Below are 22,977 nucleotides of genomic sequence, written 5' to 3' on the forward strand. Positions count from 1 at the left end.
ATATCCATCTGCAAAAAAAAAAAAAAAAAAAAATGAACCAAGACCCATACCTCACACCACGCACAAAAACTAACTCAAAATGGATCAAATACCTAAATATAAAATCTAAAACGATAAAGATCATGGAAGAAAAATTAGGGACAATGCTAGGTGCCCTAATATATGGCATAAACAGAATATAAAACATTACTAACAATGCACAAACACAAAAAGAGAAACTAGATAACTGGGAGCTTCTAAAAATAAAACACTTATGCTCATCCAAAGACTTCACCAAAAGAGTAAAAAGACAACTTACAGACTTGAAAAAAATTTTGGCTACAACAAATCTGATCAGGGTCTAACCTTTAAAATCTACAAGATACTGCAAAACCTCAACCGCAAAAAGACAAATAACCCAGTTAAAAAATGGGCAAAGGATATGAACAGACACTTCACCAAAGAAGACATTCAGGCAGCTAACAGATACATGAGGAAATGCTCATGATCATTAGCCATTAGAGAAATACAAATCAAAACTACAATGAGATACCATCTCACCCCAACAAGGCTAGCATTAATCCAAAAAACACGAAATAATAAATGTTGTTGAGGTTGTGGAGAGACTGGAACACTTACACACTGCTGGTGGGAATGTAAAATGGTACAACCACTTTGAAAATTGATTCGGCGCTTCTTTAAAAGCTAGAAATAGAAATACCATAGGATCCAGTTATTCTGCTCCTTAGGATATACCCAAACCCAGTGCCGTCAAGTCGATTCCGACTCATAGCAACCCTATAGGACAGAGTAGAACTGCCCCATAGAGTTTCCAAGGAGCGCCTGGCGGATTTGAACTGCTGACCCTTTGGTTAGCAGCCATAGCACTTAACCACTACACCACCAGGGTTTCCTCTTAGGATATACCTTAGAGAAATAAGAGCCATCACATGACTGATATATGCACTCTAGATATATGTTTGTTGCAGCGCTGTTCACAATAGCAAAAAATGGAAACAACCTAGGTGTCCATCAATGGACGAATGAATAAACAAATTATGGTATATTCACACAGTGGAATACTATGCAATGATAAACAACAAAGGTGAATCTTTGAAACATAACATGGATGAATCAGGAAGGCATTATGCTGAGTGAAATTAGCCAGTCACAAAAGGACAAATATTGTGTGAGACTGGTATTATAAGGACTCAGGAAAAGGTTTATACATGAAAGAAAACATTCTTTGATGGTTACGAGGGTGAAGGGAAGGACAACACACAATACAGGAGAAATCAGCACAACTGTACTAAACCAAAAGAAAGATGTTTCCTGAATACAACCACTTAGAGGGAGAGAGTAGCAGGGGTGGGGGTCTGGGGACCATGGTTTCAGGGGACACCTAGGTCAACCGGCATAACAAAATTTATTAAGAAAATGTTCTGCACCCCACTTTGGTTAGTGGCGTCTGGGGTCTTAAAAGCTAGCAAGTGGCCATCTAGGATGCATCAATTTTTCCCAACCCATCTGGAGCAAAGGAGAATGAAAAACAGCAAAGACAGAAGGAAAATATTAGCCCAAGAGACAGAAGGGGCCACATAAACCAGAGACTCCATCAGCCTGAGACTGGAAGAACTAGATAGTGCCTGGCTACCACCAAAGACCACCCTACAGGGAACACAACAGAGAGTCCCTGAGGGAGCAGGAGAAAAGTCGGGTGCAGAACTCAAACTCTAGTAAAAAGACCAGACTTAATGATCTGGCTTAGACTGGAGGGACCCCAGAAGACATGGCCTCTGGACTCTCTGTTAGCCCAAAACTAAAACCATTCTCGAAGCCAACTCTTCAGACAAAGATGAGCCTGGACTATAACACATAAAATGATACTCGTTAAGAGTGTGTTTCTTAGTTCAAGTAGATACATGAGACTAAATGGGCAGCTCCTGTCCGGAGGTGAGATGAGAAGGCAGAGGGGAACAGCAGATGGTTGAATGGACACGGGAAATACAGGGTGGAGAGGAATGTGCTGTCACGTTATAGGGATAGCAACTAGGGTCACATAAAAATGTGTGTATAAATTTTTGTATGAGAAACTAACTTGAACTGTAAACTTTCACTTAAAGCACAATTTTAAAAAATGGCATAGTGGCGCTAATGAAAATACCTCATGGGGGGATGGCACAGTTGGCAAACAATGATTTGAGAAAGTATTTCCGCAAAAAACCTGCACGTGAATGTTTATAGAAGCTTTATTCATAATTGCCAAAAATTGGAAGCAACTAAGATGTCATTCAATATTCAGCAATAAAAGGAAATAAGCTATGTGATCTCAAAAATATGGAAAAAATTTAAATGCATATTGCTAAGTTAAAGAAGCCAGTCTGAAAAAGCTACATAGTGTTTGATTCCAAGTATATAACATTCTTGAAAAGGAAAAACTACAGAAGCAGTAAAAAGAACAGTGGTTGCCAGGTACTCAGGGGGTACTAGTGGCACGGTGATGCTCAGGTGGAGCACAGGATATTTTTATTGCAATGCAATTATTTCGTATGATACTGTAATGGTGGACACATGGCATTATACATTTGTCAAAGCCCACAGGACTGTATAACACAAAGACTGAACCCTAATGTAAACTGGACCACTTTACAATATTTGTTCGTATTGGTTCATCTGTTGTAACAAATGTACCACACAGATGTAAGATGTTAACAATAGAGGAAACTGTGAGTGGGCGAGAAAGGGGCATATGGGAACTATCTGTACTATCTGCTAATTTTTTTGTAAACCTAAAACTCTTCTAAAAAATAAAATATATTAAAAAATGTCCAGTAATGCAAAAATGGTATGGGGTGGCATCATCTGACCTCCTCTAACTTTACAAGGGGTAAGAAGAATCAATATCAACAGCCCAAGGCTGATTCCTATGAGGGGGAGGTCAGGCATGCCTCCTATCTGCTGTCTTTACCAATTCTGACACCAACAGTCCCTCCCATGGCACTACTTCTCTCCTGGGCTCAATAATTCATTGTAATGGCCACACAGAACTCACAGACAATACTTGCGATTATGGGGTTTATTAGGGAAGTAACAGGTTACAATTCAGGTTCAGGGATGCTCAGGATACAGTTCTTCCATCAGGACAGCCTCTTTACAGCTGTGCCTGCAGGCACACCTCTCTCTCTGGCCCCTCAGCCTCTGCCCTGCTTGGGTGTTACAAAGCTCTTTCAGCTCTGCCGATAAGTACTCAGAGGCACCCCACTCTGCCAGTAAGCCTCAGCCTTCAGGCTCTCAGCTCTAGCTCCGTGGGTCAGCAAACCTAGCTCCACCAAGTGTCTGGAGGTACCCTACTCTGCCGGCAAGCCTCCTGCCCAAAGTCACTCATCTTTCTCGCTCAGTGGGCCAGGAAACCCACTGCACCATCTTCTGCTGGTCTCTCCTGTAACTGTTTCTCTGCCACTGCTTCTCACCATCTTCAGTGTTACAGCTCTCTCTGTTTCTCGGTTTCCTGGCTTCAGGAGCTTCTAGGCACAGGGACCCCAGGTCCAAAGAATCTGCTCTGCTCCTGGCTCTTCCTCCTTGGTGGTGGTGAGATCCTCTCCTCCGCTCTGGAATTGGCTCTCTTTTAAGCCTAGCGGATGGCAAAACTGACCAATCCCCTTCGTGGGCGACAATTACCTTATTTGCACAGTCTCACCCAATCACTTGGGTGGGAGTTACAAAACCCCATTGAGAGAAAGGCCACAAAAAGTGATCCATCACACCACAAGTACAGTCAAAAAGAAATGCTATAAAATATTTTCCTTTGAAAATATTTGAAGAATTGGTCCATTTCCTCTATGTTATCAAATTTGCATGCAAAGTGTTTTTTTTCGTATTACTTGAATATCGTCTTAATATCCCTGGGATCAATGGTGATGTTCCTTCTTTCATTCCTGGTATTGCTTATTTGTGTCTTCTTTCTTTTACTTGGTTAGCCTGGTTAAAGTTTTATCAAATTTTTTTTTAACTTTTATTGAGCTTCAAGTGAACGTTTACAAATCAAGTCAGACTGTCACATATAAGTTTATATACACCTTACTCCGTTCTCCCACTTGCTCTCCCCCTAATGAGTCAGCCCTTCCAGTCTCTCCTTTCGTGACAATTTTGCCAGCTTCCAACTCTCTCTATCCTCCCATCCCCCCTTCAGACAGGAGATGCCAACACAGTCTCAAGTGACCACTTGATATAATTAGCTCACTCTTCATCATCATCTCTCACCTACCCACTGTCCAGTCCCTTTCATGTCTGATGAGTTGTCTTCGGGGATGGTTCCTGTCCTGGGCCAACAGAAGGTTTGGGGACCATGATCGCTGGGATTCCTCTAGTCTCAGTCAGACCATTACATATGGTCTTTTTATGAGAATTTGGGGTCTGCATCCCACTGATCTCCTGCTCCCTCAGGGGTTCTCTGTTGCGCTCCCTGTCAGGGCAGTCGTCGATTATGGCCGGGCACCAACTAGTTCTTCTGGTCTCAGGATGATATAGGTCTCTGGTTCATGTGGCCCTTTCTGTCTCTTGGGCTCTTAGTTGTCGTGTGACCTTGGTGTTCTTCATTCTCCTTTGCTCCAGGTGGGTTGAGACCAATTGATGCATCTTAGATGGCCACTTGTTAGCATTTAAGACACCAGATGCCACATTTCAAAGTGGGATGCAGAATGTTTTCATAATAGAATTATTTTGCCAATTGACTTAGAAGTCCCCTTAAACCATGGTCCCAAAACCCCCGCCCTTGCTCAGCTGACCTTTGAAGCATTCATTTTATCCTGGAAACCTCTTTGCTTTTGGTCCAGTCCAGTTGAGCTGACCTTCCATGTGTTGAGGATTGTCCTTCCCTTCACCTAAAGCAGTTCTTATCTGCTAATTAATCAGTAAAAAACCCTCTCCCACCCTCCCTCCCTCCCCCCCTCGTAACCACAGAAGTATGTGTTGTTCTCAGTTTATACTATTTCTCAAGATCTTATAATAGTGGTCTTATACAATATTTGTCCTTTTGCCTCTGACTAATTTCACTCAGCATAATGCCTTCCAGGTTCCTCCATGTTATGAAATGTTTCATAGATTCGTCACTGTTCTTTATCGATGCGTAGTATTCCATTCTGTGAATATACCACAATTTATTTAACCATTCATCCGTTGATGGACGCCTTGGTTGCTTCCAGCTTTTTGCTATTGTGAACAGAGCTGCAATAAACATGGGTGTGCATATATCTGTTTGTGTGAGGCTCTTATTTCTCTAGGGTATATTCCGAGGAGTGGGATTTCTGGGTTGTATGGTAGTTCTATTTCTAACTGTTTAAGATAACCCCAGATAGATTTCCAAAGTGGTTATACCATTTTACATTCCCACCAGCAGTGTATAAGAGTTCCAATCTCTCCGCAGCCTCTCCAACATTTATTATTTTCTGTCTTTTGGATTAATGCCAGCCTTGTTGGAGTGAGATGGAATCTCATCCTAGTTTTAATTTGCATTTTTCTAATGGCTAATGATCGAGAGCATTTTCTCATGTATCTGTTAGCTGCCTGAATATCTTCTTTAGTGAAGTGTGTGTTCCTATCCTTTGCCCACTTCTTGATTGGGTTGTTTGTCTTTTTGTGGTTGAGTTTTGACAGAATCATATAGATTTTAGAGATCATGCGCTGGTCGGAGATGTCATAGCTGAAAATTCTTTGCCAGTCTGTAGGTGGTCTTTTTACTCTTTTGGTGAAGTCTTTAAATGAGCATAGGTGTTTGATTTTTAGGAGCTCCCAGTTATCTGGTTTCTCTTCATCATTTTTGGTAATGTTTTGTATTCTGTTTATGCCTTGTATTAGGGCTCCTAAGGTTGTCCCTATTTTTTCTTCCCTGATCTTTATCGTTTTAGACTTTATGTTTAGGTCTTTGATCCACTTGGAGTTAGTTTTTGTGCATGGTGTGAGGTATGGGTCCTGTTTCATTTCTTTGCAAACGGATATCCAGTTATGCCAGCACCATTTGTTAAAAAGACTATCTTTTCCCCAATTAACTGACACTGGGCCTTTGTCAAATATCAGCTGCTCATATGTGGATGGATTTATATCTGGGTTCTCAATTCTGTTCCACTGGTCTATGTGCCTGTTGTTGTACCAGTACCAGGCTGTTTTGACTACTGTGGCTGTATAATAGGTTCTAAAATCAGGTAGAGTGAGGCTTCCCACTTTCTTCTTCTTTTTCAGTAATGCTTTGCTTATCCGAGGCTTCTTTCCCTTCCATATGAAGTTGGTGATTTGTTTCTCCATCACCTTAAAAAATGACATTGGAATTTGGATCGGAAGTGCATTGTATGTATAGATGGCTTTTGGTAGAATAGACATTTTTACTATGTTAAGTCTTCCTATCCATGAGCAAGGTATGTTTTTCCACTTAAGTATGTCCTCTTGAATTTCTTGTAGTAGAGCTTTGTAGTTTTCTTTGTATAGGTCTTTTACATCCTTGGTAAGATTTATTCCTAAGTTTTTTTATTTTATCTTCTTGGGGGCTACTGTGAATGGTATTGATTTGGTGATTTCCTCTTCGATGTTCTGTTTGTTGATGTAGAGGAATCCAAGTGATTTTTGTATGTTTATCTTATAACCTGAGACTCTGCCAAACTTTTCTATTAGTTTCAGTAGTTTTCTGGTGGATTCGTTGGGGTTTTCTGTGTATAAGATCATGTCATCTGCAAATAGAGATAATTTTACTTCCACTTTGCCAATCCGGATGCCCTTTATTTCTTTGTCTAGCCTAATTGCTCTGGCTAGGACTTCTAGCACGATGTTGAATAAGAGCGTTGATAAAGGGCATCTTTGTCTGGTCCCCGTTCTCAAGGGAAATGCTTTCAGGTTCTCTCCATTTAGAGTGATGTTGGCTGTTGGCTTTGCATAGATGCCCTTTATTATGTTGAGGAATTTTCCTTCAATTCCTATTTTGGTGAGAGTTTTTGTCATAAATGGGTGTTGGACTTTGTCAAATGCCTTTTCTGCATCAATTGATAAGATCATGTGGTTTTTGTCTTTTGTTTTATTTATGTGGTGGATTACATTAATGGTTTTTCTGATATTAAACCAGCCTTGCATACCTGGTATAAATCCCACTTGGTCGTGATGAATTATTTTTTTGATATGTTGTTGAATTCTATTGGCTAGATTTGTTGAGGATTTTTGCATCTATGTTCATGAGGGATATAGGTCTGTAATTTTCTTTTTTTGTAATGTCTTTACCTGGTTTTGGTATCAGGGAGATGGTGGCTTCATAGAATGAGTTGGGTAGTATTCTGTCATTTTCTATGCTTTGAAATACCTTCAGTAGTAGTGGTGTTAACTCTTCTCTGAAAGTTTGGTAGAACTCTGTACTGAAGCCGTCCGGGCCAGGGCTTTTTCTTGTTGGGAGTTTTTTGATTACCGTTTCAATCTCTTTTTTTGTTATGGGTCTATTTAGTTGTTCTACTTCTGAATGTGTTAGTTTAGGTAGGTAGTGTTTTTCCAGGAATTCATCCATTTCTTCCAGGTTTGCAAATTTGTTAGAGTACAATTTTTCGTAATAATCTGATATGATTCTTTTAATTTCAGTTGGGTCTGTTGTGATGTGGCCCTTCTCGTTTCTTATTCGGGTTATTTGTTTCCTCTCCTGTATTTCTTTAGTCAGTCTGGCCAATGGTTTATCAATTTTGTTAATTTTTTCAAAGAACCAGCTTTTCGCTTTGTTAATTCTTTCAATTGTTTTTCTGTTCTCTAATTCATTTAGTTCAGCTCTAATTTTTATTATTTGTTTTCTTCTGGTGCCTGATGGATTCTTTTGTTGCTTGCTTTCTCTTTGTTCAAGTTGTAGGGACAGTTCTCTGATTTTGGCTCTTTCTTCTTTTTGTATGTGTGCATTTATCGATATAAATTGACCTCTGAGCACTGCTTGTGCTCTGTCCCAGAGGTTTTGATAGGAAGTATTTTCATTCTCATTGCATTCTATGAATTTCTTTATTCCCTCCTTAATGTCTTCTATAACCCAGTGTTTTTTGAGCAGGGTATTGTTCAGTTTCCAAGTATTTGATTTCTTTTCCCTAATTTTTGTGTTATTGATTTCCACTTTTATGGAAGATGCAGTGTGAGAAGGTGCTTTGTAATATTTCGATGTTTTGGATTCTGCAAAGGTTTGTTTTATGACCTAATATGTGGTCTATTCTAGAGAATGTTCCATGTGCGCTAGAAAAAAAAGTATACTTTGCAGCAGTTGGGTCGAGAGTTCTGTATAAGTCAATGAGGTCAAGTTGGTTGATTGTTGTAATTAGGTCTTCCGTGTCTCTATTGAGCTTCTTACTGGAAGTCCTGTCCTTCTCCGAAAGTGGTGTGTTGAAGTCTCCTACTATAATTGTGGAGGTGTCTATCTCACTTTTCAGTTCTGTTAAAATTTGATTTATGTATCTTGCAGCCCTGTCATTGGGTGCATAAATATTTAATATGGTTATATCTTCCTGATCAATTGTCCCTTTTATCATTATGTAGTGTCCTTCTTTATCCTTTGTGGTGGATTTAAGTCTAAAGTCTATTTTGTCAGAAATTAATATTGCTACTCCTCTTCTTTTTTGCTTATTGTTTGCTTGATATATTTTTTTCCATCCTTTGAGTTTTAGTTTGTTTGTGTCTCTAAGTCTAAGGTGTGTCTCTTGTAGGCAGCATATAGACGGATCGTGTTTCTTTATCCAGTCCGAGACTCTCTGTCTCTTTATGGGTGCATTTAGTCCATTTACATTTAGCGTAATTATAGATAAATAAGTGTTTAGTGTTGTCATTTTGATGCCTTTTTACGTGTGTTGTTGACAATTTCATTTTTTCCATTTACTTTTTTGTGCTGAGACTTTTTCTTAGTAAATTGTGAGATCCTCATTTTCATAGTGTTTGACTTTATGTTTGTTGAGTCGTTATGTTTTTCTTGGCTTTTATCTTGAGTTATGGAGTTGTTATACCTCTTTGTGGTTACCTTAATATTTACCCCTATTTTTCTAAGTAAAAACCTAACTTGTATTGTTCTATATCGCCTTGTATCACTCTCCATATGGCAGTTCTATGCCTCCTGTATTTAGTCCCTGTTTTTGATTATTGTGATCTTTTACATAATGACTTCAATGATTCCCTGTTTTGAGCATTTTTTTCTTTTTCAAATTAATCTTAATTTGTTTTTGTGATTTCCCTATTTGAGTTGATATCAGGATGTTCTGTTTTGTGACCTTGTGTTCTGCTGGTATCTGATATTATTGGTTTTCTGACCAAACAATTTCCTTTAGTATTTCTTGTAGCTTTGGTTTGGTTTTTGCAAATTCTCTAAGCTTGTGTTTATCTGTAAATATCTTAATTTAGCCTTCATATTTCAGAGAGAGTTTTGCTGGATATATGATCCTTGGCTGGCAGTTTTTCTCCTTCAGTGCTCTGTATATGTCATCCCATTGCCTTCTTGCCTGCATGGCTTCTGCTGAGTAGTCTGAACTTATTCTTATTGATTCTCCCTTGAAGGAAACCTTTCTTTTCTCCCTGGCTGCTTTTAAAATTTTCTCTTTATCTTTGGTTTTGGCAAGTTTGATGATAATATGTCTTGGTGTTTTTCTTTTTGGATCAATCTTAAATGGGGTTCGATGAGCATCCTGGATAGATATCCTTTCGTCTTTCATGATGTCAGGGAAGTTTTCTGTCAGCAGATCTTCAACTATTTTCTCTGTGTTTTCTGTCCTCTCTCCCTGTTCTGGGACTCCAATCACACGCAAGTTATTCTTCTTGATAGAGTCTCACATGATTCTTAGGGTTTCTTCATTTTTTTAAATTCTTTTATCTGATTTTTTTTCAGCTATGTTGGTGTTAATTTCCTGGTCCTCCAGATGTCCCAGTCTGCATTCTAATTGCTCGAGTCTGCTCCTCTGACTTCCTATTGCGTTGTCTAATTCTGTAATTTTATTGTTAATCTTTTGGGTTTCTACATGCTGTCTCTCTATGGATTCTTGCAACTTATTAATTTTTCCACTATGTTCTTGAATAATCTTTTTGAGTTCTTCAACTGTTTTATCAGTGTGTTCCTTGGCTTTTTCTGCAGTTTCCCTTATTTCGTTTCTGATGTCTTGAAGCATTCTGTAAATTAGTTTTTTATATTCTGTATCTGATAATTCCAGGATTGTATCTTCATTTGGGAAAGATTTTGATTCTTTTGTTTGGGGGGTTGTAGAAGCTGTCATGGTCTGCTTCTTTATGTGGTTTGATATCGACTGCTGTCTCCGAGCCATCACTAAGATGTAACAAGATATAGTAGTGGTTTATTCTGTAATTGCTCACTGAGTCTTGTTTTGTTTTCTTTCAATATACGTGGATGGGCTACTAGATTGTGCTGTCTTGTTTGTTGTAGCCCTTGACTTACTTATGACCTATTACCAGCTGGTTTGGGCTGTTGCCAGATATATATGCCTGAGTCTATTCACTGTTCTTGAGTAGAATCTGATTTTGGGTCATCAAGTGTGTGGTGCACCCTAACACCTACCCACCTCGAGAAGTAGTGGTGATAGTTGAGTGCACCAGATTCTATTAGCAGCTGGTGTTCACCCTCCAGGGGGGGCAGGATGCTGACAGGCTTCCCCCAAGTGTCAGTGAGGTAGGTGTGTCTCTATTCCTGTAGCACCTTGGTGGGAGGGCACTGCAGCTGTACCTTAGGCCCCCAATGCAAGTTCCTCTACTGATTGGTAGGTGTCACCCTCCTTAGACCCCTAAGGCAAGAGGCTAGGTGGTCTGGGGGGAGCTTCAACCCTCAGTTCCCTGTTGTGGGTCAGTTAGGGCTCTGTTGAATAAGCAGAGATATCAGACCTGGGAAACTTGTTTTTTCAGAAAATCCACTAAAAAAAAAAATGAAGTCAGATCCCTATCAGAACTGCCTTTGGATTATAACCGCCACCTTGTTCCTTGTAAGGATGAAAGTCCGAGATTTGGATCATATATGCTTGGCTGTAGCTGTTTCTGTGTTTTTAGTCCAATTAGGGAAGGATTTTTGGTCCCTGGGTTTTTTGTGGTTCCTTCTCTCAGGCCGAAAGAATGGGTTAGGAAAAGACCAAAAAAAAAAAAAAAAGGGGAAAGCAAAGCTGCTGCGGAGCCAGAACCGTTCTCCCTCTGGCTCAGGAAATTCCAATGTTAATGAAGCCACCTGGGAAGGGTGGGGGAGGGTTCAGAGAAACAGGAGAGTAACCCCCCAGAATATAGCCAAAGTTGCTTATCTTGCTTGGAATGACTATTTTATCTGAGATTCCTGAGGGGCGTGTCGCCTATGTGTGCTGGCTGTGTGGAGATTGTCCCCGAGGGTCTGGCCCGCTGATGCCACAGTCAGATCCTCTGCTGCCAGTCCAACGCCCAGCGTCAAGGTTCCCCTGCTGGGACGCTGCACTCCCGGCTCCAAAATCAGTTGCTGCCTCCCGGGGACTTCTTGTCCCGCCAGCCGTGTTGCCGCGCTGCCTCCATGGACCGGCTGGGCCCCCTTCCGGGGTCAGTTCAGGGGGGTAGGGCTGCGCCCCTTGTTTACGCCGTCACAAGATTTTGAGTTTAGCTCCCCTGGGCCCAGACCTAAGCCCGGCGCCAAGGTTACCTGACTGGGACGCTGGCTCCAGGCTCCGAAAACAGTCACTGCTTCCCCATATTTGTTCGTTCTCTGTCTCTAAGTCTGTGTTTGTTGTTCAGTGTTCGTAGATTGTTATGTATGTGATCGATTCACTTGTTTTTCCGAGTCTTTGTTGCAAGCGGGATCCGAGGTAGCGTCTACCTAGTCTGCCATCTTGGCCCCGCCTCTTTATCAATTTTTTTGACTTTTTCAAAGAATCAGCTTTTGGTTTCATTGATTTACTCTATTGATTCCTGTTTTGTTTGTATATACTTTTTTTTTTAATTTTCTTTCTTCTGTTTATTTTAGATTTAACGTGCTCGCCTTTCTTTAGTTTCCTAAGATAGAACTTCAGTTTTTTTTTTTAATTTTAGCAGAATGAGTAGGGAAAATGTCTGTATTCCATCTTATGCAGAACTTGAACTCTTTTTATATTTTAATAGTTTTTATTTATGAATGAGCTTAAAATGTTGAATATATTTTTGGTACAGATGCACCTGCTTATATTTTATTAGATAGATACATAATTATTGGCAGTTTCCTTAGCCTAAGTGTCCACAAAATGGAGCCTGATACAAGGGTTTGCATGTCAGTAGGTTATTTCGTACGTGGTCCTAGTGAGTCAGAGTGAGGGAAATGAATATTGAAACAACGAAGGAGGAAAGTCCAAACCAGGACTTTGAACTGGTTCATTCTGGTTTGACACCCTGCTGAAAATTTGCATTTCTAACAAGTTCGCTTCTGAGAATTTGCTTCTGACAAGTTCCCAGGAAGTTATACATAAGAGTCACCTGGGAATCCTCAGGTGATTAGACACCACTACAGGCAAATGGTGCTCAATCCTATGGGGGCAAAGTTGGTATCCATTTTTAAAAAAAATTTTATTGTGCTTTAGGTGAAAATTTTCAGCTGAAGTTAGTTTTTCATTTAAAAATATATACACATTGTGATCATTAAGGTTGTGTGTCAACTTGGCTGGGCCATGATTCTCAGTGGTTTGGTGGTTATGATGTAGTTTGGCAGTTGTATGATAATGTGATCATTTCCATGATGAAATTTGATATAATGTGATCACCTCCATGATGGGAGCCACTGTGAGTAGCCGATCAGTTGAAAGGGATTATCCTTGGGGGTGTGGCCTACATCTAATATAAGTAGGCTTTCTGGCAAGGCTTGCAGGTTTTTGCTCACTCTGGATACTACAGCTGGCTCCTGTTCATCTGACCTCTGGTTCTTGGGACTCGAGCTAGCAGCTTACTTGCTGTCTTGCCTGTCGATCTTGGGATTCATCGATCTTCGTAGCCTGTGAGCAAGAGCCCTGCTGTCTGACCTACTGATCTTGGATTTGCCAGTTCCTGTGGCTTCGTGAATCAGGAGAGGCCTCTATCCTGACCCATGGGCTTGGGATGTTCCAGCTTCTACAATCACATGAGCTATTTCCTTGATATAAATTTCTCTCTCTCTCTCTCTATATATTTATATACTTGTTTTGCTTCTCTAGAGAACCCAGCCTAAAACGCATATTGTTTTGTGACATTAGTTGCAATCCCCCCAATGAGACAGCACTCTCCCCCCCCTTTCCATCTCAGGTTACCAGTATCCATTCGTCCAATTTCTGTCCCTTCCTGCCTTCTCACCTTGCTTTTGGGCAAGATTTCCCCACTTAGCCTTGTATATTTGATGGAACTAAGAGACACGTTCTTAATGTGTGTTATTTTTTGTTTTATAGGCCTGTCTAATCTTTGTCTGAAAAGTGGGCTTGGGGATTAGTTTCAGTTCTAAGTTAGCAGGGTGTCCAGGGGCTGGTATCTATTTTTGTAAGAATGAATAACTCCCACCTCCAAGATGGAATGGATGCAGTGCATTCACACTGGAATCAAGTAACTGGATGTTCTTGAGGGAAGGTGCTGAAACAAGAGCCCAACATCAGACATTGCTCTTTGAAAGTTATACATTTAGCAGTAGCAGGATCTTGATCAGCCTTGGTGAGAGAGAATTAATACTGTTAAGCCCATGCTTAGGATACATGCTTGCCACCAGGATAGTTTATGGATCCATGGTGCCAGAACTAAGATGATTAAGGAGAGAAGCTATTTCCCTTATTCTTCTTGCTAAACTCAATAACTGAAGTTTCACCTTAGGAAACTAGAGAAAAAGCACATTAAATCCAAAAGAGAAAAAAAAAATTAAAATTGGAGCAGAAATCAAAGAAGTTGAAAATAGGAAAACAATAAATAACCACAGCATGAGTTACTATGTCCACTTGGTTGTTGGGTACCTTCTCTATATTAAGTTCTTCTAGATGGCCATTAATAAGGCACAGAGATTTACAGGCTTTGTTTCCATTCCCATCAGTCCACCCACATGCCTCTTACACAGATTTTCAAATTTTGATCCTTCTAATTCCAAGTCCCTGACATACTAGCCAAGTCATTATCCACACTCCAGGAGACCACCTCAGGCTATTAATCCTTCAATATAGGGAAGGAAGGTAAGTGTGATGCTTACATTTCTGTCCACTGGGAGTTTTTCCCTTCACTACTATTCTTTACAGCTACTCCAACTGAGGCTGAAGTATGGCAGCCGTCTGTTTTATAACTACCATAGTTTCATACTGATGTACCTGTAGACCAGGCTTGATATTTTTCTCTTCTGTTAGTTGTTCATAGATCACCCCCTATCCCATGAGGTCATAGGAGTTGTTATAGATTGAATTGCGTCCCCCCCAAAAAAATGTGCCAACTTGGCCTGGCCATGATTCGCAGTTTTGTGTGATTATCCACCATTTTGTCATCTGATGTGATGTTCCTATGTGTTGTGAATCCTGCCTCTATGATATTAATGAGGTGGGATTAGTGGCAGTTATGTTAATGAGGCAGGACTCAATCTACAAGATTAGGTTGTGATTTAAGTCAATCTCTTTTGAGATATAAAAGTGAGAAGCTAGCAGAGAGACATGGAGACCTCATAACACCAAGAAAATAGTGCCAGGAGCAGAGCATGTCCTCTGGGCCTGGCGTCCCTGCACTGAGAAGCGCCTAGACCAGAGAAAGATTGATAACAAGGACCTGCCTACAGAGACGACAGAGAGAGCAAGGTTCCCCTGGAGCTGATGCCCTGAATTCAGACTTCTAGCTACTAGACTGTGAGAGAATAAACTTCTGTTTGTTGAAGTCATCCACTTGTGGTATTTCTGTTATAGCAGCACTACATAACTAAGACAGGAGAGATTTGAGGGAGAGGCATTATCATAACAGTGGTCAATGCCATGGGGATCTGGGCCATCTGCTGATTGATTTATTTGTGCCTTCTCTGGCTGGATCCTGAATGTTTCCATCACAGAGTGGACTGTTCCTGAGCCTGCCAGATTTTATCATATCCAGCATATGATGAGCAGCCCCTGTCATACAGTTACTTGCTGTCCCATCGTTAGGCATTCCATAGCTACTAAAACCCAACAGCATACAAAGAGCTGCTTTATAAAAGGCAAGTCATTTGCTAGCACACAGAGTGTATCTTTTTTCCAGCACCCCAGGATTCTGCTTTGCAACTCTCATGTTATGGCTTGCAAGTGAATAGATACCACATCCTTATCCATAGGTATCTGAAGCAGTATCAGCCATGCTGGACAGAGCTTGAGTAGCACAGCAACTTGTAGATCTGGAAACTGGGTGGGGGACCACAATTTTCCACTTCAGTAGCTAATAGACTTTGGCTTGTCAGGTAACATTTTAAAATTTTTATACAAAAAATAATACACCAGTCATCTGTGCATACATGTAGCTCAGGAATGCTATGATCTATAGGGCATCGCCATAGATCTCTGTTGGTCCAATCAGCCTGACTCCATTCTAATCCTGCTTCCCATTATGGTAATTATGCTCACCTTCCCCATGAGGTTTTGTGCCACCACCTGGGCCTTTCCATTCTGAAATCCCATCATCCCCAATGTCGGTAATTCACTGTAATATCTCTTGGTTCAAACCATGGCTTTCAGAAGAGAGCCCACACTAAGGTTCTCAAATATGCTACTGTTCCCCCTCAGCAGCACATTATCAGCCTTTTCTCCTCCCTCCCAGGGAACAGAATTCAAATATAGGTCCTGTGTTCTCACACAATAAATTATTTCTAAAACCCCCATTCCCTTTGACCACCTCACGAATTCCTCACTGCTCTGTCAAGGTAGTTCCAGTATCTCCATCACATTTACTGTAGGCCTTTGTTATCCAGGCTTGAAGATACCACCCCAGCAGCATATTAGGCCAGCTCCAGGACACTGGACCCAGAATCAAAGGTGTGTGCTCTCATAAGCTCTCCCCTATCTTAACTTACTTTCTTTCCCCTTCCCTTGCCACCTTGGCACTCTCAAAATCCATTCCCACATATATTATCCCAGTTCATGCTAGTACATAGTAGCCATATCCTGTAGTTTCTTCTGAATATGTATTTTACCTAAACAGAGACTTTTTTTTGCTACTTGTGCTGTGATGATACCTTCCCTTTGTCATGAGTTGGAGGCAATGAAAACCATCAGCCGTGAATGCTGAATAAGACATATGTCTTTTGAGGTAGCTGTCTTGATTTTTTTTGGTTTTGGTCTTTGCATGGTGTCCAGAAATGAGGAGCCTGCTCACTAACAACATGGCTTAGGGGGCTGCTTCTGCCAGGCTGAGGGTTCAGGGGATTGTGAGTATTCAAGACTCTCATGCTCAATGCCATTCCAGGTGTCAAGGTTCCATTGTTTCCCTATCAGCATCTATGTATTGATATAAAACCCAAAACCAAACCCAATGCCATCAAGTTGATTCCGACTCACAGTGACCCTATAGGACAGAACAGAACTGCCCCATAGCGTTTCCAAGGCTTTAAGTCTTTATGGAAGCAGACTGTCACATCTAAATGCTGTGCGTTCAGTTTCCTTGCAGCTCTGAAAAGCTTGCAATTAGAATCTGTGCCTGATATTTAGCAGTCTGCCTGTGACTGGAGGAGATCAGTGTCTTTGGAATCAACTAGGTTAGGGTGGATGACAGGTTAGTCTTTCCCATTAGACACACAAATCTGTTAAGAGATTCAGCTGATAGCCATCATACAACCCGCCTTAACAACTGCTCAGGCTGGAAAAGGATCTGAGTCCACACAGCCCCAAATCCATTCGCATGTGCAAATGTCATCTGATGGTCCCAGATCCAAAGAAGAGAATACATGCTTGTCTGAGGCATTTCCCTCGCACTTCAACCTATGCTATGATAAAAATGACACCCCAGGAGGCATCAGGCCCCTCCCTTCACCTCACACCAGACACACACAACTCACAAATATGGGGAAATCTGGGACTCTGGGAATTTCAAATTCAGGCAGTCAGCCCACAACTCTGATAAATATTTCTCACCATGAGAATGAAATCGTACATTCCAATCATCTTAGAAATTAGACTGTCCCCTGGGTCACAGGATTAACATGTCCTTTCTATGGTACCTGGAATTTATCCTCAGAGCACAGCCTTAAACCACACCTCAGCTGGTCTCCACCTCACGATGCCAAAAAGAATTAAAACTTAGATACAGAGACGGTTCCGGTGAGAAAGCCAAAGCTAGGTGATACGTTGTAATCAGACTGACAGTGCTATAGATTAACTAAAGTGTGTTTTCCCAGGGAGTAAAGTCCACATAAGGTAGAAGGTCAGTGAAAAAGAAGACCCTCAATGAGATGGATTGACTCAGTGGCTGCAACAATGGCCTCAAACATAGCAATGACTATGAGGATGGAACAGGACTGGGCGGTGTTTCATTCTACTGTACATAGTGTTGCTATGGTTCAAAACCGAATCGACTGCACCTAACAACAAGGCCCACATATATAGCACGGTGATGGTCTGTTGTCAAATACTTCTCAGGGCCTGGAGCGAGTCATATGGATTTGCACAGGCAATATGCCTGATGAGTCTAGGTCTCTTTCAGACAGGGTCCAAAGGGGGTTCTGTGGGATCAGAAACTTAAGTGATTTGGAAAGTCCTCTTCTTAAAAAAAAAGACAAAATCGTACATGAAGGTGAGTATTTATTTAGAATGACAAGATACTTTATAATGAGCATGAAAAAGGTGACAATTACAATCAACAAAACTTCCAAGCAAATTATATGTATTTTTTTTTTAATATACAGACACACCATTTATGTGATTGTATAATCTGTACTATGACATAGCAGGAGACCTAGGTGAAAGATACAATGGATAAGTTTTTTTGTTTTGAAAACTGAGTACCTAACTTTTCCAAGTTAAACAAAAAACAGGTGGCCATGTGAACACATAACAAGAGCCCATGAATGACATATAACACACTCTAAGAGGTAAAAAAGCAGTCAGATTTACGTTAAGCCTTTAGAATTTATTTTCACATGAAGTTATTAAAATAAGTTAGCTTTTATAACATTCATTCTCACAGAAAGGCTCATCTCAAGGTAAGAGAAACCATTCATTAGCTTCAGATTGTAACTTATACATTTAAACATGCCTGAAGATTAACCACTGAGGCATAAAGAAGTGCACTATTCATCAACTCCTGTCGCCCACTTGTTGAGGGTAGCTCCTAGGACGTTAATTCCCCAATACTTTCAACCTACCCTGTGCACATGGGCCAGAGATGCTCCCAATTGAGAGAACATCCTCAGGCAGAGTGATGCAAGAGGTCATCAGTGCGTAAGGGAGCCATCGATGTGCAATCTGCCAGTGGCTTCTAGGCTAGATCTGGGGATGGCGGTAGAACACTGACATCATCTGCTCCAGAGTAATACATAGGATCTGTGGTATTGTTGCTTAGGTGTAATGGTTAACTTTGTGAGTCAAACGGTTAATTTTATTGCATTGGGAAAATCTGCTGCAAAAGACTTCTTTAAGGTGTTGAAAAAGCAAAGATGTCACTTTGAGGACTAAGGAGCACCTGACCCAAGCCATGGTGTTTTCAATCGCCTCATACACATGGGAAAACTGGAGAATGAATACGGAACACTGAAGAAAATTGATGCCTTTGAATTACGGTGCTGCTGAAGAATACTGAATACGTTACGGGTTGCCAGAAGAACAAATCTGTCTTGGAAGAAGTACAGCCAGAACGCTCCTTAGAAACGAGGATGGCGAGACTTAGCCTCATGTACTTTGGACATGTTATCAAGAGGGGTCATTCCATGCAGGAGGACATCATGCTTGGTAGAGCATCAGTAAAACGGAGGAAGACCCTTGACGAAATGGACTGACACAGTGGCTGCAGCAATAGGCTCGAACATAGCAATGATTGTGAGGATGGTGCAGGATTGGGCAGTGCTTCGTTCTATTGTACATAGAGGGACACTATGAGTCAGTGGCACCTAACAACAATGAAAAGAATATTTGGATAACTGCCATATTTCACTGAATGGAGCCTTTTTTTCTGTGACTCATTTCCAAATTCCCAGATTCTGGTCCGTCTACTCCTTGTAGCAGCCTGGAATGACTTACCAAACAGCATTTATACTGTTGGAACCTGTTAGAGATACCCTATGAATAAGCCAGATGATAAAGCTTGCTTGATCTGCGACAAAATGACTACATTTTTGAAGATAAAAGACTCAGAAAAAAAGTGCTTTTCCTACAGTTTATACAAAACTAGAAGAACTCTTAAGAGGTCAGCCTGGACTCATAGGTCTAGAGCAGCCAGAGTGTAAATACAATGACTCTAGCTGCCTTCGACGTGGGGCAGACAGCTATTAAGAAGATCCAGTCACTTTCAGTTAAGACAGCCACTAGTCGGTCTCTTTTAAGAAACCATTCAGCCATCAAAGAACAGATGCTCCCATAAATGGAATTCCAAGGAAGTGAAGGGAGAAGAATCTTGCTTAAGGCTTCCAAAATGATCTTCCGCTTGCTGAGATGTCATTCACCCACTTAAGGACTACATGCAGATAATCCACTAACTTTATATTTGAATTTAAGTTTGTTTTCTTGCAAAAGCATTTGAAGTTATAATATATAGTAAAGCATGTCTATCTTTGGTTCTATGTGTTACAGATAAATTTTTTTCCAAAAATAAATAGGCATGGCAGGAAAAATAATTCAACTATCTTAAGAGAAAACCTACTATTTTATAAAAATTAAGCAAAAATATATATACTTGATGCTTCTTTTCCTGGTTATCTTGCTTAATATCTGATACTAGTGCATTTTTAATATGAAAATGATTGCACACAGTGTCTTTAGCTATAGACACAAAAATGTCGTAAAGCAACATAGTATTTTCTCCCTAAAATTATTTAGCAATTACGCATTCTCAAAATGTACAGGAAAGCAGAATTGCTGAACTGTGTTAACAAAACTGATTTTGAAGAAGCACAAGGGAAGAAATTAAAGATATGGTGACAGCCACAGATACTATAGATCTCAAAAACTGAACACAATCCCCAAAGCCTTTCATTTCCAGAAAATATTTCCATGTTAGAGAAAATGGTTGGGAGATTTTTTTAAATGAATATTTATGAAAACTCCCTGTTATGGTTTAGACTCTCAGGAGATTTAATGAAATTCGTTTGTTAGTGGTTTCCTTCTCTTTCCAAATAGGATTTTTGAATCAAATAATTCTCTTTCCCTGTAGCCTAGAGATGGCCCTTTTAGATACTTTGCTTCAGCCTCCTTGTAATCTAATCCATCAACAGCAGAAATTGAACAAATGATTGCTTCTGGCAGAAGAACTTCCAGGATAAATTTAATTTTATCAGTTTTTATCATCGTCAGCATGCTGTCGTCTATGTCTTTGGATATTTCTTGTAAATACTTTACCACCTCATCCAACTGATCTTCATCCTCAAAGTATGTTTCAATACTGGGGATGAAATTTTTGGCGTGCAAAAATGATTGCAGCCACCTGGACTTTTTCTTGCCTTTTAAAATGTCCAGGAGATGGTTGTCTGTTCCCCTTGCATTCACGATGAAGTCTACTAGGTTCTTGTTGGCTCGGTCTCGAGCAGCCTTCATTCGGTCAGGGAGAATTTTCTGAAAGGACATTTTCTTGGTCTGGGAAGTCACAACCATAGTTTCCACAGTACCTTGATTATGCAGTTTTGGAAAAATGTCCCTCAAGGTATCCTGTTTCATTTCTTTTCTAATCGGATAACTAATGTCAGCTCTGTAATACTCAAAAAAATTGCCCACAAAAGAACCACAACCTATCCTAACTCTGTAGTCACAAATGAGTGATAGGCACCAGTCAATACTTTCATGGTAAGCCTCCCTGGCTTTTTCCACTAGTGCTTGTTTTTCTTCACAATCAAATTTCTTTAGTTTTCTAAAGGGCACTCTAACGCCTCGCTTTTCAGGACTCATGTTCACCTCAACAAAAAGCACACTTGCTTTCCTTTCTTTTCGTCTGATGCTTTTTACCACTGCTGGCCAAAATGGGTATTTTTGATATTTAAACCAGACTATTGCTCCTGTCTCAAGTGGACGTGGCTCATAATGAAAAACTAGCCGAGGAAGTTCTTCATCTTCCTCATCTTCATCTAACACAGAAGTATCAATATGATTTAGATGCACTGACTTGCCTTGAAGTTCTTCTTCAAGGTTCTCAAAATCCAGTCTGTGAAGATTTATTCTATCATTCAAAAGATGGCATGAACTATCTAGGACACGGTTAGAGGTACCAGGTGAACACCAGGATTCTCCTGAACCATGCTTGGGGGATGTCATAACCTGCATCTCTGAATCTATGGAAGGTCGATTTTGGATGGCATCTATGCTTGAATTTGAGGGACCCTCTCCAGGATCCTCAGTATTCTCTGAGACAGTAGAGTATTCATGGGAAGTAGCCAGGGTCTCTGGGAAGGTGTCATCCGCCTCTTCTTTCAAAGCTCTGGGCACAGTGACAGTATCTGATGGGAAAAACGGAACAAACTTTTCATCTTTAACATATTTTTTTTCCTCTTTGATTGTGGAACACAAGGACGTAACTGTCGAGAAGTCAATCTTTATCTTGCTCTCTTTCTCATCATCATCCTCTGAAAATGAAGAGAAACTCTGGCACCAGCTGGAGTTTTGTGATGGCTTTGTTTCCATTTCACTTGTGTGCACCTGTGATTTATCATCATACAGGGTGTCATCACTCTCTGAAGATGCCAACAGGAATGCTGGGTTTTCACTTTCCTCTAGACACTCCCCTACGTCCCCTTTGCACTTCCGATAGTTGTTCAGAGGGGGTGAATCAGATCGATTTTGTGGTACATCTTGAGAGAGTGCAGTGATCTCTTCTTCACCTGCAGTGCTGGCTTGACCGAAATGTGTTCTCTCATTCAGAATATCCAGTGCCACTTTAAGTGATCTTTCATAGGCTGTTCCTTCTCTATCACTGACCTCTGACTGTGATGCTAGTGAGGAATACATGTCTTCAATTTGAGACTTATTTAGGCTCTCTACTTCTGTGCTTTCCACTGTAATTTTTTCATCTAATGAGAATATTTGAACTTCTAGGGGAAGTGCCTTATTTATCTGATCAGTTGATGAAGGTTCAGATCTGGATAAAACCTTTGCTGGCCATAACTGGTTTTTATAGATGCATAAGACATACTCGTCATCCATTCTGACTTAGACTTGTGTGTCAGCAGGTTATTATCAGAGGTTGACGTGTCTGACTATTGTTGCCACTGCAGGCAGGTCCTTCCCAAAACAATATTCTTAATGAGGCCTCTTTTGTCTTAGTACTAAAAAGGGTTTACAATTTCTGTAGCCTGTCCTCTTCCACCTGAATCTCTGAAGGATTCTTAAACACGTGGTCTGAATGGAATAATACTGGAAGATACTGAAATGGGGAAAGGGAAAAGAAGTATCAGCAAATGAAATTATTTTGAAAAAGTAGAAGATGAACAACTGTGAATAGAAAAGAGATAAAAGGAAAAAGAACAATGTACGGTGAGGCATCAGACAGAGGAGGAAAAGGCAACATAATGCAGGGTGGGGGACAAGAACCAGAGAAGTGATTTTTAATTATCTCAATTCCAAGAAGGTGCTTTTATTACTGTACACGCTGATTGAGGAGTGAATGTGTGCACGTGCCAGTGGAGGCGGGGAGAGGCTGCAGTGGTGGGTCAGGGATTCTATGTATTAGACACTTTGGTAGTTTTGTGCCCTTAATTCTTCACCTTCGAGCAATGGCTCTCCTAAATTAGCATGCATCAGAACCATCTACAAGACTCGTTAAAACTAGATTTCTGGCCCCAATTTTAGAGTCTTATTCAAAAGATCTGGGTTGGACCGCAAATTTTGCATCTCTAAGAAGTTCTCAAATGATGTTAATGCTACATGTTCAGAAACACTTTTTTGAGAAGCACTGTTCTAA

At 40.6% G+C, this 22,977-nt stretch overlaps 1 protein-coding gene across 1 annotated transcript; it reads right to left on the bottom strand.

Annotated features, from left to right (window-relative positions):
• Positions 1 to 20,022: 20,022 nt before the first annotated feature.
• On the bottom strand, positions 20,023 to 22,220 carry PWWP3B (PWWP domain containing 3B). The gene has a single exon (XM_049872094.1). It carries the CDS (start codon positions 22,218 to 22,220, stop codon positions 20,166 to 20,168), a length of 2,055 nt encoding a protein of 684 aa, XP_049728051.1. The 3' UTR covers positions 20,023 to 20,165.
• Positions 22,221 to 22,977: the final 757 nt, after the last annotated feature.

Source organism: Elephas maximus, chromosome X (assembly GCF_024166365.1).
Source record: "Elephas maximus indicus isolate mEleMax1 chromosome X, mEleMax1 primary haplotype, whole genome shotgun sequence".
Lineage (NCBI taxonomy): Eukaryota > Metazoa > Chordata > Mammalia > Proboscidea > Elephantidae > Elephas > Elephas maximus.

Excerpts from the sequence above, each read along its gene's own strand:
- PWWP3B (XM_049872094.1), bottom strand. The coding sequence starts at position 22,220 with ATGGATGACGAGTATGTCTTATGCATCTATAAAAACCAGTTATGGCCA.